This window comes from Ranitomeya variabilis, chromosome 1, assembly GCF_051348905.1.
Source record: "Ranitomeya variabilis isolate aRanVar5 chromosome 1, aRanVar5.hap1, whole genome shotgun sequence".
NCBI lineage: Eukaryota > Metazoa > Chordata > Amphibia > Anura > Dendrobatidae > Ranitomeya > Ranitomeya variabilis.
Window position 1 is genome coordinate 271,588,524 of NC_135232.1, and position 16,859 is coordinate 271,605,382.

Genomic DNA, 16,859 nt, shown 5'->3' on the forward strand with positions numbered 1-16,859 from the left:
CCCTTGGCTTTTTACCTATTTTGAAACACTACATCTTGTGTTTAAATATTTTTGCAATCCGATTTGTATGTGGAACATTAGCACAAAATAGTCTAAGTGAAGTAAGAAGAATATAGGCATAAATTACATTTACATTATCAAATAACTAAAAATTGGCCTGTGCATATGTATTTACCCCTTTTGCAATAAAGCCCCTACAAATTTTTGGTGCAAGCAATTACCTTCATAAGTCACATGCTTAGTGACAGGAAGTCCGCCTGTGTACAATCTAAGTGTAACATGGTCTGTCAGTGTATACACACACCTGTTCTGAAAGGCCACGGAGGCAGCAAGAGGCACCACTTACCTAATACCACCATGAAGACCAAGGAGAACTCCAAACAAGTCAGGGACTACAGTCATGGCACTGCTACAATGCAGTAGCTTAAACAATTAGTCAAGTTAATATCTTGGCCTATCATCTACTACAGAGGTGAACAATATGCGGCCTGGGGGCACATGTGACCTGTGATGCCTTTCAATTCGGCCCCCAACCATCAGGTCACAGAAATGCCTGCCTGTGTGTGGTTGACCGAATGCAGTTTTCTTATCAAAGAAAAGCAGGTGGCAAACAGTCATCTTTGTGTCTCCCATCAGTTTTAGAAGAATGGGGACCCTGAATCATTTGGTTCCAGAAAAATGTGGCCACCTGTAAACCTCGTATACCTCTGTTCTCCCATTCATGCACAGCTTTCCCACTTCCCTAACTGCAAACAGGTAAGGAGGACCCAGTTTATTCTCGTAGATGAAGGTTCTTCTTTATGGACTACTATCCATCAGGCATTTAGGACATAATTTTGATATGCAGATTTTTTTTTCCATGAGAATACCCCTATAAGGTTTTTCCTTTAAACAGCGGAAAGCTATTGACCATATTGCTCAAATTGTGTCGAACACACTAAAGCTACCTTCACACTGAGCAACTTTCCAACGAGAACGACAACGATCCGTGACGTTGCAGCGTCCTGGATAGCGATCTCGTTGTGTTTGACACGCAGCAGCGATCAGGATCCCGCTGTGATATCTCTGGTCGGAGCTAGAAGTCCAGAACTTTATTTGGTCGTCAGATCGGCGTGTATCGTCGTGTTTGACAGCAAAAGCAACGATGCCAGCAATGTTTTACATGGAGCTAACGACCTGTGAGAACGATAAGTGCGTCACCGTTACGTCACTGGATCGCTCCTGCATCGTTGTGGAGCTGCTGTGTTTGACATCTCTACAGCGACCTAAACAGCGATGCTGCAGCGATCGGCTCGTTGTCTATATCTGCAGCGGCGCTGAGTGTGACAGTACCTTAAGATTCTTAGACTAGGTTTACATTCATACAGTGCATTCTTCAAGACATATATGCCTGGATTGCAAAAAAGATAACTGCATTCAGATGTATATATGGTGGCATAGCCACAGAATTATTACAAAACAAACTAGTTCTTCCATGTGGCTTGAAGACTAGAGTAAATTTGCAATTAGATGATATGTATGAATGATCATTTGGTGGTGGTTCATTACCCGGGGCCTGGTAAGTTAGGGACAAAATAAAATTGTCCTGAGGAATGGCTATGCATCAATTATTTACAGCTTGGGACAAATAATAGTGTAAACCTACACACACAAAAGCCCCAAGGGTGGCTCATATTGCGGAACAATTCCTATGCTAATCCAACAGTCTAACATGCTTCTCACATTATAAGTTTTGTAGCACTGAAGTATATGAGCAATATATGCCGCTGTGTGTACAGTGGGGAAAACAAGTACTTGATACACTGCTAAATTGTTAGTTTTCGCCACCTACAAAGAATGGAGAGATCTGTAATTTTATCATAGGTACACTTCACCTGTGAGAGACAGAATCTTAAAATAAAAACAAAAAACATAAAATCAAATTGTATGATTTTTAAATCGAGTATAAGCCGACTTTTTTTTTTGTGTGTGCTGAAAACGCCCCTCTCGGCTTATACTCGAGTCATTGTCCCAGAAGATGGAGGGGGAGCGGAAGAGCAGAAGGTCACAGGAGGCAGGAGAAGCTAACACCTGTGCAGGCTGCTAAAGAGAAAGGAATATTCACTGCGCTCGCAATAGATGTTATTTTATGCTTTTCTGATGGGGGCATGCATACAAGGATAGGGATGAGGTGGCCATGCATACAAGGATAGGGATGAGGTGGCCATGCATACCAGGATAGGGATGAGGTGGCCATGCAGACCAGGATAGGGATGAGGTGGCCATGCAGACCAGGATAGGGATGAGGTGGCCATGCATACCAGGATAGGGATGAGGTGGCCATGCAGACCAGGATAGGGATGAGGGGGCCATGCAGAACAGGATAGGGATGAGGGGGCCATGCATACCAGGATAGGGATGAGGTGGCCATGCATACCAGGATAGGGATGAGGTGGCCATGCAGAACAGGATAGGGATGAGGTGGCCATGCAGACCAGGATAGGGATGAGGTGGCCATGCATACCAGGATAGGGATGAGGTGGCCATGCATACCAGGATAGGGATGAGGTGGCCATGCAGACCAGGATAGGGATGAGGTGGCCATGCAGACCAGGATAGGGATGAGGTGGCCATGCATACCAGGATAGGGATGAGGTGGCCATGCAGACCAGGATAGGGATGAGGTGGCCATGCAGACCAGGATAGGGATGAGGTGGCCATGCAGACCAGGATAGGGATGAGGTGGCCATGCATACCAGGATAGGGATGAGGTGGCCATGCAGACCAGGATAGGGATGAGGTGGCCATGCAGACCAGGATAGGGATGAGGTGGCCATGCAGACCAGGATAGGGATGAGGTGGCCATGCAGACCAGGATAGGGATGAGGTGGCCATGCAGACCAGGATAGGGATGAGGTGGCCATGCAGACCAGGATAGGGATGAGGTGGCCATGCAGACCAGGATAGGGATGAGGTGGCCATGCAGACCAGGATAGGGATGAGGTGGCCATGCAGACCAGGATAGATATGAGGTGGCCATGCAGACCAGGATAGGGATGAGGTGGCCATGCATACCAGGATAGGGATGAGGTGGCCATGCAGACCAGGATAGGGATGAGGTGGCCATGCAGACCAGGATAGGGATGAGGTGGCCATGCACACCAGGATAGGGATGAGGTGGCCATGCAGACCAGGATAGGGATGAGGTGGCCATGCAGACCAGGATAGGGATGAGGTGGCCATGCACACCAGGATAGGGATGAGGGGGCAATGCATACCAGGATAGGGATGAGGGGACAATGCATACCAGGATAGGGATGAGGAGCCATGCAGAGCAGGATAGGGATGAGGGGACAATGCATACCAGGCTTATACTCGAGTCAATAAGTTTTCCCAGTTTTTCATGGCAAAATTAGGTGCCTCGGCTTATACTCGGGTCGGCTTATACTCGAGTATATACAGTAATTAATTTGCATTTTATTTCATGAAATTAATATTTGATACAATAGAACAACAGAACTTAATATTTGGTACAGAAACCTTTGTTTGCTATTACAATGGTCAGATGTTTACTGTAGTTCTTTGACAGTTTGCACACACTGCAGCAGGGATTGTGACCTACTCCTCCATACAGATTATTATTATTTATTTATATAGCACCACTGATTCCACGGTGCTGTACATGAGGCGGGGTTACATACAAATTACACTAGCGTTAACTGCAATACGTCGCAAATGCGTCGTTTTTGCGAAACGCCGCATCCAGCAAAAGTTTTTGCTGGATACGTTGTTTCGTCATAGAGTAACATTAGCGACGCATTTGCGACGCATTTGCGACGCATTTCCAAACGGTGAATGCGTTTGGCGGCGTTTGGGCGTATGGTAGCGGTCCGTCGGGAGAAAAAAACGTTACATGTAACGTTTTTTGCTCCCGACGGTCCGCTTTTTCCGACCGCGCATGCGCAGTCGGAACTCCGCCCCCACCTCCCCGCACTTCCCCGCACATCACAATGGGGCAGCGGATGCGTGGGAAATATGCATCCGCTGCCCCCGTTGTGCGGCGGAGACCACACTAGCGTCGGGAACGTCGGCCCGACGCGCAGCGACGGGTTGTTCCCGACGCTAGTGTGAAAGTAGCCTAAGCAAACTAACAATTACAGACTGATACAGAGGGGCGAGGACCCTGCCCTTGAGGGCTTACATTCTATAGGATTATGGGGAAGGAGTTAATAGGTTGAGGGTTGCAGGAGATCCAGTGTTGGTGAGGCAGTATCTCCGGTAGTGATGAGGAGGCAGCGGGGTCAGTGCAGGCTGTAGGCTTTCCTGAAGAGGTGGGTTTTCAGGTTCCGACTGAAGGATCCGAATGTGGTTAATAGTCGGACGTGTTGGGGCAAAGAATTCCAGAGGATGGGGATATTCGGGAGAAGTCTTGGAGGCGGTTGGATGAGGAGCGAATAAGTGGAGGAGAGAAGGAGGTCTTGGGAGGACCGGAGATTACGTGAGGGAAGATATCGGGAGATTCATTCAGAGATATATGGAGGAGACAGGTTATGGATGGTTTTGTAGGTCAGTATTAGTAATTTGAACTGGATACGCTAAGAGAATAGGAGCCAGTGAAGAGATTTGCAGAGGGGGGAAGCGGAGGAGTAGCGAGGAGAGAGATGGATTAGTCGGGCAGCATTTTAGTAGATTGACGGTTGAGGAAAGGACGGATTCCGGAGATATTTTTGAGCTGGAGGCGACAGGAGGTGGAGAGAGCTTGGATGTGCGGTTTGAAGGACAGGGCAGAGTCAAAGGTTACTCCAAGGCAGCGGACTTCCGGTACGGGGGAAAGCATTATGTCGTTAATTGCGATAGATAGGTCAGGCAAGGAAGATCTATGGGATGGAGGAAAGATGATGAGTTCAGATTTGTCCACATTGAGTTTGAGGAAGCGAGAGGAGAAGAAGGAGGATATGGCTGATACACACTCCGGGATTCTGGACAGCAGAGCGGTGACGTCTGGGCCAGAAAGGTAGATCTGAGTGTCATCAGCATAAAGGTGGTAATTGAAACCATAAGACTTTATGAGTTGTCCCAGGCCAAGTGTATAGATTGAGAAGAGTAGGGGTCCTAGAACAGAGCCTTGGGGGACTCCAACAGAGAGAGGGTGGGATGACGAGGTAGTGTGGGAGTGGGAGACGCTGTATGTGCGGTTAGAAAGGTACGAGGAGATCCAGGATAGGGCGAGGTCTTTGATGCCAAAGGAGGAGAGGATCTGTAGTAGAAGGCAATGGTCAACTGTGTCAAAAGCAGAGGACAGGTCTAGAAGGAGGAGTACAGAGTATTGTCTGTTAGCTTTGGCTGTAAGTAGGTCATTAGTGATTTTGGTCAGGGCTGTCTCAGTTGAGTGATGGGGGCGGAAACCAGATTGTAGATTGTCAAAGAGCAAGTTAGATGAGAGGTGGGAGGAAAGTTTAGCGTGGATAAGCTGCTCCAGGAGTTTGGAAGCGAATGGGAGCAGCAATATTGGGCGATAGCTGGACATAGCAGTTGGATCGAGGGTTGACTTTTTAAGGATAGGTGTGATTGTGACATGTTTAAAAGCAGAAGGGAAAGTGCCAGAAGTTAGTGATAGGTTGAAGAGGTGGGTTAGGGATGGGATAACTGTGGTGAGGTTGGGGAGGAGGTGGGATGGGGTCGAGAGCACAGGTGGTGAGGTGTGATTTGGAGAGGAGACAATTAAGCCCCCCTTCAGTGATGTTGGATAGGGAGGTTATGAGGTTTGGGCATTGGTCTGGTATACAAAGGGGTTGCGGTGGTTGAGCAATGAATACTTGCCTTGTTTGGTCGATCTTATTTTTAAAGTGTGTGGCAAAGTCCTCAGCAGAGATGAGCAGATCCTCTCCGTCTTTCAGGTGTTGGGGCTGTCGCTGGGCAACATTGAGTTTCAGCTCCCTCCAAAGATTTTCTATTGGGTTTAGGTCTGGAGACTAGGTGGCTAGGCCAATTCAGGACCTTGAAAAGCTTCATGCGGAGCCACTCATTAGTTGCCCTGGCTGTGTGTTTTGGGTCATTGTCATGCTGGAAGACCCAGCCATGACACATCTTCAATGCCCTTACAGAGGGAAGGAGGTTGTTAGCCAAAACCTCATGATACATGACCCCATCCATCCTCCCTTCAATGTATTGCAGTCATCCTGTCCCCTTTGCAGAAACGTCCCCCACTTTAAAGTATGATATTTCCTCCACCATGCTTCACGGTTGGGACGGTGTTCTTTGTGTTGTACTCCTCCGTCTTCAACATGACCTTCTCCCATGCCTCCTCTGGATCACCCAGATAGTCATTGATGAACTTCAAATGGGCCTAAACATGTGCTGGCGTGAGCAGGAGGACCTTTCGTGCCCTGCAGGATTTTAATCCATGACGGCGTAGCGTGTTACTAAGAGCAATGTTTGAGACTGTGGCCCCAGCTCTTGTCCTGTGTTCTGGGCTGATTCCTGACCTTTCTCAGAATCATACTTACCCCACAAGGTGAGATCTTGCATGGAGCCCCAGACCGAGGAAGATTGACAGTCATTTTGTATTTTTTTAATAATTGTGCCAACAGTCGTTGCCTTCTCACCAAGCTGCTTCCCTATTGTCCTGTACCCCATCCCAGGCTTGTGCAGGTCTACAATTTTGTCCCTGATGTCCTTAGACTGCTCTTTGGTCTTGGCCATGGTGAAGAAGTTGGAGTGTGAGTGTTTGGATAGGTGTCTTTTGTACAGGTAACAAGTTCAAACTGAAATGCAAGTGCAATTAATTCAGGTAATGAGTGCAGAGTAGGAGGGCTTCTTAAAAAACTAACAGGTCTGTGAGAGCCGGAATTCTTGCTAGTTGGTAGATGATCAAATACTTATTTCATACAATAAAATGCAAATTAATTACGTAAAAATCATACAATGTGATTTTCTGTTTTTTATTAGATTCTGTCTCTCACAGTTGAAGTGTATCTGCGATAAAAATTACAGACCTCTTCATTCTCTTTCGGATGTGAAAACGTGCAAAATCGGCAGTGTATCAAATTCTTATTTTCCCCACTGTATTTGGCATACGTTACAGTAGGGTATAGTAGGATCTTGCCCGTCAGAGGAGGAGCTTGAAGCTAGATGCAATATTGTGATTTGATAGCTTCATGCGAAAATACCGAATGTGAAAGTAGGAGCCCTACAGATGTAAATATACTGCCTCGGTGTGATTTCTATGGGGAAACATTGGTTGTCATTACACATTTAATGGGGGCCCTGGGTGTCACTACTGTAGTTAAATGGGAGGGTTGAAGTAGGGGCTGGATGTCACTACTCGGGGGACGTCGATGTGGATCATGATCGTCCATCAGAGTTGAAATGTGGATCTCAAGGAAAGAAGGGTTGGGGAGCACTGCGTTAGAGGTATATGCTAGGCAATACACCTGACATACAGGATACACCTGCCTGAGGGCAATTCACACAACCACATCGTGGCCATATTTTCTTGCTTTTCCTGTGGCCGCTGCTCCTGGCCCAACTGCAGATTATGAGACGTGTAGTTGGGCCATCCCTGTGCTATCCATATGCAAAGCGGGCAGCATATCACAGCACAAGGACCAATGCAAGTCTAGGTAGTAGTTCACATGAACATTTTTATGGTGGTCAGTAAGTAAAGGAAAAAAAAAGCAGCATGTACCGATTTGATCCACATTCCGGATCAGACTCATTATTAAGTCAATTGGTGAGATTAAAACCACATTCAGATACCATCCTTAGGTCATGCCTTTTTTCGCTTATCCATTACAAATAATAATTTAGCAAACTGTATTTGGCCTTATTTTTTATTAAGTTGTTTGTGTAAAAACTGGATGCCATATGGATGTTCCAAACAGACGTACAGAGGGAAAACTGATGATTTGAAAACCTGCCTTAATGAAGAGTTAAAAAAATTGGCACAAACATGACCATTAGTGATGAGCTAATGGCCTCCGAGTATTTATGACTGCTCGGAGATTTAGGGCTCCTACTCACTTGCGTGAAATACGGCCGAGTCTCGCATGGTAACACCCGGCTCTGCCGCCGGCACTAGGGAGCGGAGCGTACAACTCCATGTATTGCTATGTGGCCACACGCTCCGCTCTGGAGTGCCGGCGGCAGAGCCGGGTTTTAACCTGTGAGACTCGGCCGTATTTCACGCAAGTGAGTAGGAGCCCTTAGTTTTCATCGCCGCAGCTGAATGATTTACATGTGTTAGCCAGCTTGATTACATGTGGGGATACCTTAGCAACCAGGCAACCCCCACATGTACTCAGCCTGGCTAGTAGCTGTAAATCATTCAGCTGCCGTGATGAAAACTAGATCTCCGAGCAGTCAAATACTCGGAAGTCACCCGAGCGTGCTCGGGAAAACACGAACAACGAGTACACTCACTCATCACTAGTGACCATGTGATTTAGACCTTAAAAGGTTTTTGCTATGAAATCTGAGAGCACCATGATGTAGGGGCAGAGATCCTGATTATAGAGATTTATCACTTACTAGGCTATGCTTTGCTGTTTCAATACAACAAGTGTTTTATCAGAAGGAGATTATCACTACAGGTCAAGCTGCTTGGGTGCCTCCTACTCTAAACGTACCCGCAGCACTGATTAGCAGCTGTCACAATACACTGTACAGAGAAAGCTACTAGTCAGCGGTGTAGGGAGGGTTTTACCGGGCTAAAAATTCTGAGCTCTGCTAAATCTACAGAAAAAAACTGTAAGGCTATGTTCACACTTTGCGGTTTTTGCTGCGGATCTGCAGCGGATTTGACGCTGCGGATCCGCAGCAGTTTTCCATGCAGGGTACAGTACAATGTTACCCTATGGAAAACAAAAACCGCTGTGCCCACATTGCGGAAAATCCCTTTTAAAACCGCGCGGAATTGCTGCGGAAAAAAAGAAGGAGCATGTCACTTCTTTCTGCGGATTCCGCAGCGGTTTTCAACATGCACCAATAGGAAAGTGCTGTTGAAAACCCGCAGAGGAATCCGCAGAAGAAACCGCAGGAAAATCCGCAGTGGTTTTGCACTGCGGTTTTTCCAAATCCGCTGCGGAAAAATCCGCAGCAAAATCTGCAAAGTGTGAACAAGCCCTTATTCTATCACAAGTGCTGCACCCAGTAAACTAAGTGATACATTTCTGGAATCAGTGTCTCTGTTCTTACCTCATGCTGCTGTCAAATTACACAGTGAAAAAAAATGCTGACAGATTCTCTCTGAAAGAAAATGGTCAACGAGCATTCTTAAAAACATTTGTTTCATGATTACAGTGCCAAATAAAGCTGCCGATCACCCATTGAATAAAAACAGATCTTTTCCAGGTTTCTACTCCTTCAGCCTGAAAGAAAACAGCCATGAAATGGCTAAAAAAAAATATCACTATCTATCTAGATACATTTAGTATTATAAGATAGTGGAGTGGATGAGCTAAATCTCCTGTGTGGAAGGTCTGCATTTAGTAAAATGGAACAAGCAATGCTTTGGGGAACAGAGAGTGATGTCAGCAGCGTTGCTGTAGTATTCAGGTTTCAGATGATGAAACTAATTCTTGCCATCTCAGGTGTTTCCGAACATCAGAGCTGTATTCTCACGGATGACTCCTGACTCATTAGTTCATCACGAGTCTTACAGAGAGAATTAACAGATACAAGTTAATTAAATGGTCGTCGGTTAAACCTGGTAACATTTAGCCAGTATAAGGCTGCCGTCACGCTAGCAGTATTTGGTCAGTATTTTACCTCAGTATTTGTAAGCCAAAACCAGGAGTGGAACAAATAGAGGAAAAGTATAATAGAAACACGTCACCACTTCTGTATTTATCACCCACTCCTGGTTTTGGCTTACAAATACTGAGGTAAAATACTGACCAAATACTGATCGTGTGACGGCAGCCTAAGCCTTCCATCTTCTTCCCCTACTCAGACATAGAGGACCGAATGTAGGACACATACTCAGACGCTCACAGTCATCAGTATTTGCTGCTCTAGTTAACCAATATGATTAGCAGATAGCTGACTTTTACTGGAGGAGGTAAAACAATAAAGATATTCACACATTGAGGTTGCAGCGAAGTTTTAGGTCATTATATCTGAAAGGGGTAGTCCTGTCATATGATATTGATTAGCCATTTTCGCCTCAAGATGTCATCAGTATCAGATTGGGGAGGGTCCGGCAAGCAGCTCCAACAGAGGTGGCCGGATATTAACATTTAATGGAGCGCAATGTAAAAGCTGCCACTGGGGGCTGAACAACTGGCGCCTGAACATCCGGGGGCGGTGGTCCTTTCATTGGAAGAATAAGAGCTGCTCAGTTCTCAACATCACATAATCAGACAACTTCTTTTAAAAAAAGCACGGACGTGTCTAATGGGTGTGAAAGTCTAGCCTAAGGGGATGTGGATACGGTGTCTTTTAGACACCGGCGTACCTGCTGAATTTTTCAAACGAAAGACGCTTCAAGAAGACATCGGCAGTGTTTTTCCTGATGAGTCTTCTTTGGCATCTCTGGTTGTTTTTCGGCAGTCAGGTAAATTCTTTTAACGGTTAAAAAAACAGTTAAAAAGACTAACCATCTGCAAAAAGACTAACCATCTGCAAAACGACTAACCATCTGCACAGCAAGTTGTATTTACATTGCTGTACACTATGTTCCATCTTTTGGCCATTTTTAAACATTTTTTAAGCAGAATCAGCATGCAAAGGATGTGTTCTCATACCCCAAAACCAGTATCATATATGCGTTTAGCAGTCTGTACTTGGATCTGAATGCTCGGACGTGCTGCAGGTCTCATGAACCCAATGTGACAGCCTCACATACGGCCGGGTTTCATGGTGTCAGTATGGACCATTATGCATGGACTGACCATGGGTTTCCTGACCACATAGGCATGTATGAATTCAGGTCAGGAGACCTGAGGCCGATCTGTTCATCACGGTCCATACTCAATCCATGAAACTCGGATGTGTAAAAAAATAAGGGTATATGCACCCGCTTCACGATTCCAAAGACGGTTAAAAGAAGTGACCTGACCACTCTCCAGATGTCTTCCACTCAGGAGATGCTCTACACTTCACAATACAAAGCAATAGGAAAGCTCACTGACACGCTGACGAAAAAAAAAAGAAAAAAAAACGCAAGAAAAGTCTCTTTAGGGAAAAAACAAAACAAGTACACTCCTGCGTTTCCTAAAGTCTCTTTCTCTTGGTTCACCAACCTGAAAAAAACCCTTGTGTGCACACACCCCAATAAGGTTGTGTAAAAAACTCTCCAAATCAAGTTCAAAAACTCTGCAAAAAGACTTGTGTGCACATACTCCAAGGCGGTATCCAGACTGCTTCCACCGTAATTACCTTTAGTGCATGCACTGGGAAGTGCAGGCTGCATACATATTCCCAAGGGCACAAAAAAAATATCCTTTTGGCCACCATCGAGGTGCTAAGCAGAGGTATACCCATTTTTTCTACTGTATAGAAAAGTGCGGAAGTCTGAGAATCTCTAAACATTGGACAACGGCAAAAGAACATAAGGGTTTTTCTTGCAGTTGAATTACGGTAAATGGGCAATTGATGCTTTGAATGCAGTGTGCACAGAGCCTTAGGACTACACTGCATCTTCAGGGGCTTATAAAAAAAAAACTTGTAAAGCTTGATTATTCACTAAAACACACTTCCCAGAATGCCATGAAAGCTTACCTATATATTATTCAGAGTTTCCTTCCCATTTATGAGCTCTGTATAGATTTAACAATTTAGGAAGCAACATCAGTGGTCAGCGGAGTGCGGCTCTCCAGCTGTTGGGAAAGTTCAGGCTAGTCCCTGGTCTCCATCCTGGTGCTTCCCAGCCGTCAGGGAATGCTGGGAGTTGTAGTTTTCCAACAGCTGAAGAGCAGGTCAGAGATCACAGCTGGGAAAGGGTAAATATGAAGCTTAAATATATGTCTTTATCTGGAGGGCACAATCCATGTCTGCACACAGTGAGTAAAGGTTGGGAGGGGACAGCTATAAGAGAAAGGTAAAGGTTGGGGTGGAAGGCAGAAGGGATTATGCAGAAATACTCAGAGGTGCTAATATGATAATACATCTATATTTCTCTTATACAGCGCTGACAGACAGCTAGTCACCACAATGACAGTAACTCAGAGGGCAGCCTGACTATGTAAGGCTGGTTTCACACTTGCGTTTTGATCTGCAGCGTTTTTAAAAAAAACGCAGGTGGTGAAAAAACGCATGTAAACGCTGCGTTTTTGCATGCAGAAAAAAAAAACGCGGCGTTTTGACGCGTTTACATGCGTTTTTTCCTGCGTTTGCGTTTTTGAAACGCATGCTGAGAAGTGTGTGACAGCTGCCAATCATCAAAATCAACTAGAAAACCCACTATTAATAGAATTAGCTAGGGTTAGGATCCCTAGGGTTAGGGTTAGCTTTTTATTAGAAGAATGTCCTGGTCACCAGGTCACTGATAAGCCACCCCCCACCATCAAGGTGATAAAGGGATCCAAACCCTAACCCTAGGGATCCAAACCCTAACCCTACCCCTAACCCTAACCATAACCCTTGGGATCCTAACCCTAACCCTACCCCTTGTGATCCTGACCCTACCCCTAACCCTAACCCTTGGGATCCTAACCCTACCCCTAACCCTAACCATAACCCTAGGGATCCTAACCCTAACCCTACCCCTAACCCTAACCCTTGGGATCCTAACCCTACCCCTAACCATAACCCTAGGGATCCTAACCTTAAGGGTTAGGATCCTAACCCTAAGGGTTAGGATCCCTAGGGTTACTAGGGATCCTAACCCTAACCGTTACCCTAGGGATCCTAACCCTAAGGGTTAGGATCCCTAGGGTTAGGGTTAAGGTTAGGATCCCTAGGGTTACTAGGGACCCTAACCTTAGGGTTAGGGTTAGGATCCCTAGTAACCCAAGGGTTAGGGTTAGGGTTTTCTTGTTTTTGTGTTTTCTTGTGTTTTTCTATAGAAACGCATGTGCTTAAAAACGCATGCGTTTACATAGACAGCAATACATTTTTTTTGCAGCGAATAAACGCATGCGTTTTTTTGCGGCAAAAAAACGCCGCTAGAAATTTTTACTACAGGTTGCATTTCTGCAACTAAACGCACGCGTCAAAAAACGCATGCGTTGCCGAAAACGCGTCAAAACGCATGCAAAAAAACGCATGCGTTTTTAATGTTAAGTATAAAAAACGCATGCGTTTTTTAGCGCTAAAACGCAGTGGCAAAAAACGCAAGTGTGAAACCAGCCTAAGGTGTTCAGGGGGCTTCCAGCCTCTCCCCTGATGGATGGTGTCGGGGGATGGGGGTCTGAGGACCAGCCTATTGAGTTCACTATAATAATTCTGACCCTTTACATCAGCTGCAGCCGGAGAGCTATCTGATGTCTCCTACTACCCTTCTCCCCACTAAGGCCACACTCACAATCTTGTAAATCTGTTTTTTTTTCAGTATCAATTTCTTTTCTCATCCGTTTTTTTCTATCACTGAAATAAGTAGATCGCCTGAGCCTCTATTTATCTTTACTCTCTTAACATCGCCCAACGGATGAAAGACGGATGGAAAACTGAAGTACAAAGTATGTCTTCTCTTTCTCTTCCGTATTATACGGCTCCGCATCGACTTCAATGGCTGAGACTGATCCGAGAACAGGATATGTTCACAGACCGGAGATACAGATCTGTTTGTTCTGTCTGAGAGAAAAAAACTGGACAGCAAATAAATGCGTGAATGTAGCTCGAGTCCAAACTGAGAATTATAGAATGGGTCTATTAACATTGTAGGCACCTTTTACAAAAACGTCACTCATGTACAGGTTCATGGGCGCTTTAATGTGGCAAAAGGTAAGCTTCATCACTTCTTCAGGTCTCTTATTTACCGTAGTTCACAGATTAAAGTTAACTCTGAATTACAATGGGATAGAAAGATAGACAGAAGGACAGACAGACAGAAGGACAGACGGACAGACAGACAGGACAGACAGGACAGACAGGACAGAAGGACAGAAGGACAGAAGGACAGATGTTTTTAAAAAAAAAAAAAAGAGGCAGGGAATGAAAATATGGAAAGATGTTGAAATGTTTCGGCGACATTGGAAGGAAAAAAAGGATAAAATAGAATATTCTCACCGCCATCTGCATGGTATCCTCCATCCCTTCCCGGCGGGTCAATACAACTTGGCCAGATCTGTCCACTACGTCTCACACCAACAATTGCGGCTTCAGATACCCTCAGCTGACAGTGGCGAGCGGGTGCCTGAGGTGTGGGAGGACTGGCACTGCCAGGAGAGGGAGGAGACCGACCCCAGGGACCTCGTGGTGAAACTCTTCCTGAGGGTCCAGAAGACAACTCCTCCTCACTGGATGTCAAGTTCTCGTTGGAGCTGCAGTCAGGTGTATATCCGCCCCCTAGATCCTCAAAGCTTTGCGGTGAAACTGAGCGCCTAGGCCATGGTCCTCCCCAATGACCTCCAGGACCAGGTAGTGCATTATCTCTAATGAAGCGTGGATTCAACTCGGTTTCTTCGTAGTCGCCATCCCAGCCACAACTGCTGTCTGACGAGCGTCCACGGTGAGGTTCTATAGGCTGTAGGGGCCTTGGATTCCCTTCTGGATGAGACGCTGCCCTGCGAAGTCTTTCTGAACGAGGTTCTGGGGCATCCCTTTCTGTTAGACTTGATAGCCTGCGGGGGCCCCTAGGCTTGTCCCCTGGAGACAGATCAGGGGCTCCGACAGGTGGCTCCCTGCGACCTGGTCCTCTAATTCTTTCCTCTGGGCTCTTTGGCTCCCGTGCCGGACCCAGTGCCCTCTCTTCTCGCCCAGGACCCAAAGGTCTCTCCTCGCCACCACCTGGTGGATCCCTTTCTTCGAATCCCCAGCGCTGTCGATCATATCCTCGTCTTTCTTTGGCCAGGAGGGTCTGCAGGTAGATCATACGGAACCTCTCCCGGCTTAGCTCCCGCTCCAGTCTACGTACGGACACACGGCATCGCTCCAGCTCCTGCTCCATGTCCCGCACCGTGCGCAGCTCCATGCGTGGCGGTTCCGCGTCCGGAAACTGGGCACGCCACGCCTCGACAAACCCTGCTGGCTCCAACATCCTGACCTGGGCCCCTGGGGGACACTTTGCCAAAGAAACTCAGCATGGGGCTTCTGGCATCACCAGTCTGTGTCCAGCAAAACCAGTATGGAGTAACCAGTGAATGTGGCACCTAGGGGCGTTCATCCAGGTTGTCTTCTATCAGATCTGGGCCATAGAGGACAAGGCTGCTCTGCCCTCGCCAGGTGTCACCAAATGTCACTGTATGCCCGGCTCCGGTGCACCCATGTTAGTGTCCGCTCCACAGCGCTCTCTTACCAGGACTCCTGCCGCCAAGGTGGCTGTAGTGCTCCGGTCTCTGGCCTCAACTCTCCCGGGATATGAGGATGAGTTCAGGGCGTCTCGGCTCCGGAGCGTCTCCGTACTCCTCTCGTAGTATCCTCGGCCTCTCTATTGTGTCAGTGCCTGACTGCTTGTGTACGTGTGGGCGGGGCCCGGCGCGGCTCCTCCCCCGGTGTCAGCCGGAGTGTACGCTCCCTGTCAGGGAGGGAGAGAGGAAGGCAGGCACTGGCAGACATGGCACAGGCAGGCAATGGTGTCCCCCGGGCGGGCACTGCACATTGCTCCGGTCACAATGCCGGGACTCGGAGTACACACTGCTCCGTCCACATTGCTGGAGCTCCCGGGAGTGCACTGCACACAGCTCCTACACAATGCCGGGAGTGCACTGCACACACAGCTCCTACACAATGCCGGGAGTGCACTGCACACAGCTCCTACACAATGCCGGGAGTGCATTGCACACAGCTCCTACACAATGCCGGGAGTGCACTGCACACAGCTCCTACACAATGCCGGGAGTGCACTGCACACAGCTCCTACACAATGCCGGGAGTGCACTGCACACAGCTCCTACACAATGCCGGGAGTGCACTGCACACAGCTCCTACACAATGCTGGGAGTGCACTGCACACAGCTCCTACACAATGCCGGGAGTGCACTGCACACAGCTCCTACACAATGCCGGGAGTGCACTGCACACAGCTCCTACACAATGCCGGGAGTGCACTGCACACAGCTCCTACACAATGCCGGGAGTGCACTGCACACAGCTCCTACACAATGCCGGGAGTGCACTGCACACAGCTCCTACACAATGCCGGGAGTGCACTGCACACAGCTCCTACACAATGCCGGGAGTGCACTGCACACTGCACCTACACAATGCCGGGAGTGCACTGCACACAGCTCCTACACAATGCCGGGAGTGCACTGCACACTGCACCTACACAATCCCGGGAGTGCACTGCACACAGCTCCTACACAATGCCGGGAGTGCACTGCACACACAGCTCCTACACAATGCCAGGAGTGCACTGCACACACAGCTCCTACACAATGCCGGGAGTGCACTGCACACAGCTCCTACACAATGCCAGGAGTGCACTGCACACACAGCTCCTACACAATGCCGGGAGTGCACTGCACACAGCTCCTACACAATGCCGGGAGTGCACTGCACACACAGCTCCTACACAATGCCGGGAGTGCACTGCACACAGCTCCTACACAATGCCAGGAGTGCACTGCACACACAGCTCCTACACAATGCCAGGAGTGCACTGCACACAGCTCCTACACAATGCCGGTGCTCCCGGGAGTGCACTGCACACAGCTCCTACACAATGCCGGGAGTGCACTGCACACACAGCTCCTACACAATGCCGGGAGTGCACTGCACACACAGCTCCTACACAATGCCGGGAGTGCACTGCACACACAGCTCCTACACAATGCCGG

At 47.6% G+C, this 16,859-nt stretch overlaps 1 protein-coding gene across 1 annotated transcript in view; it reads right to left on the reverse strand.

Moving 5' to 3' along the window:
* BCR (BCR activator of RhoGEF and GTPase) overlaps positions 1–15,557 on the reverse strand; it is a 72,285-nt gene extending 56,728 nt beyond the window's left edge. Inside the window, exon 1 of the mRNA XM_077293771.1 lies at positions 14,149–15,557. Within this exon, the coding sequence (XP_077149886.1) occupies positions 14,149–15,118 (970 nt within the window). The 5' untranslated portion in view covers positions 15,119–15,557. The remainder of the gene's footprint in view (positions 1–14,148) is intronic.
* Between the last annotated feature and the right edge of the window lie 1,302 nt (positions 15,558–16,859).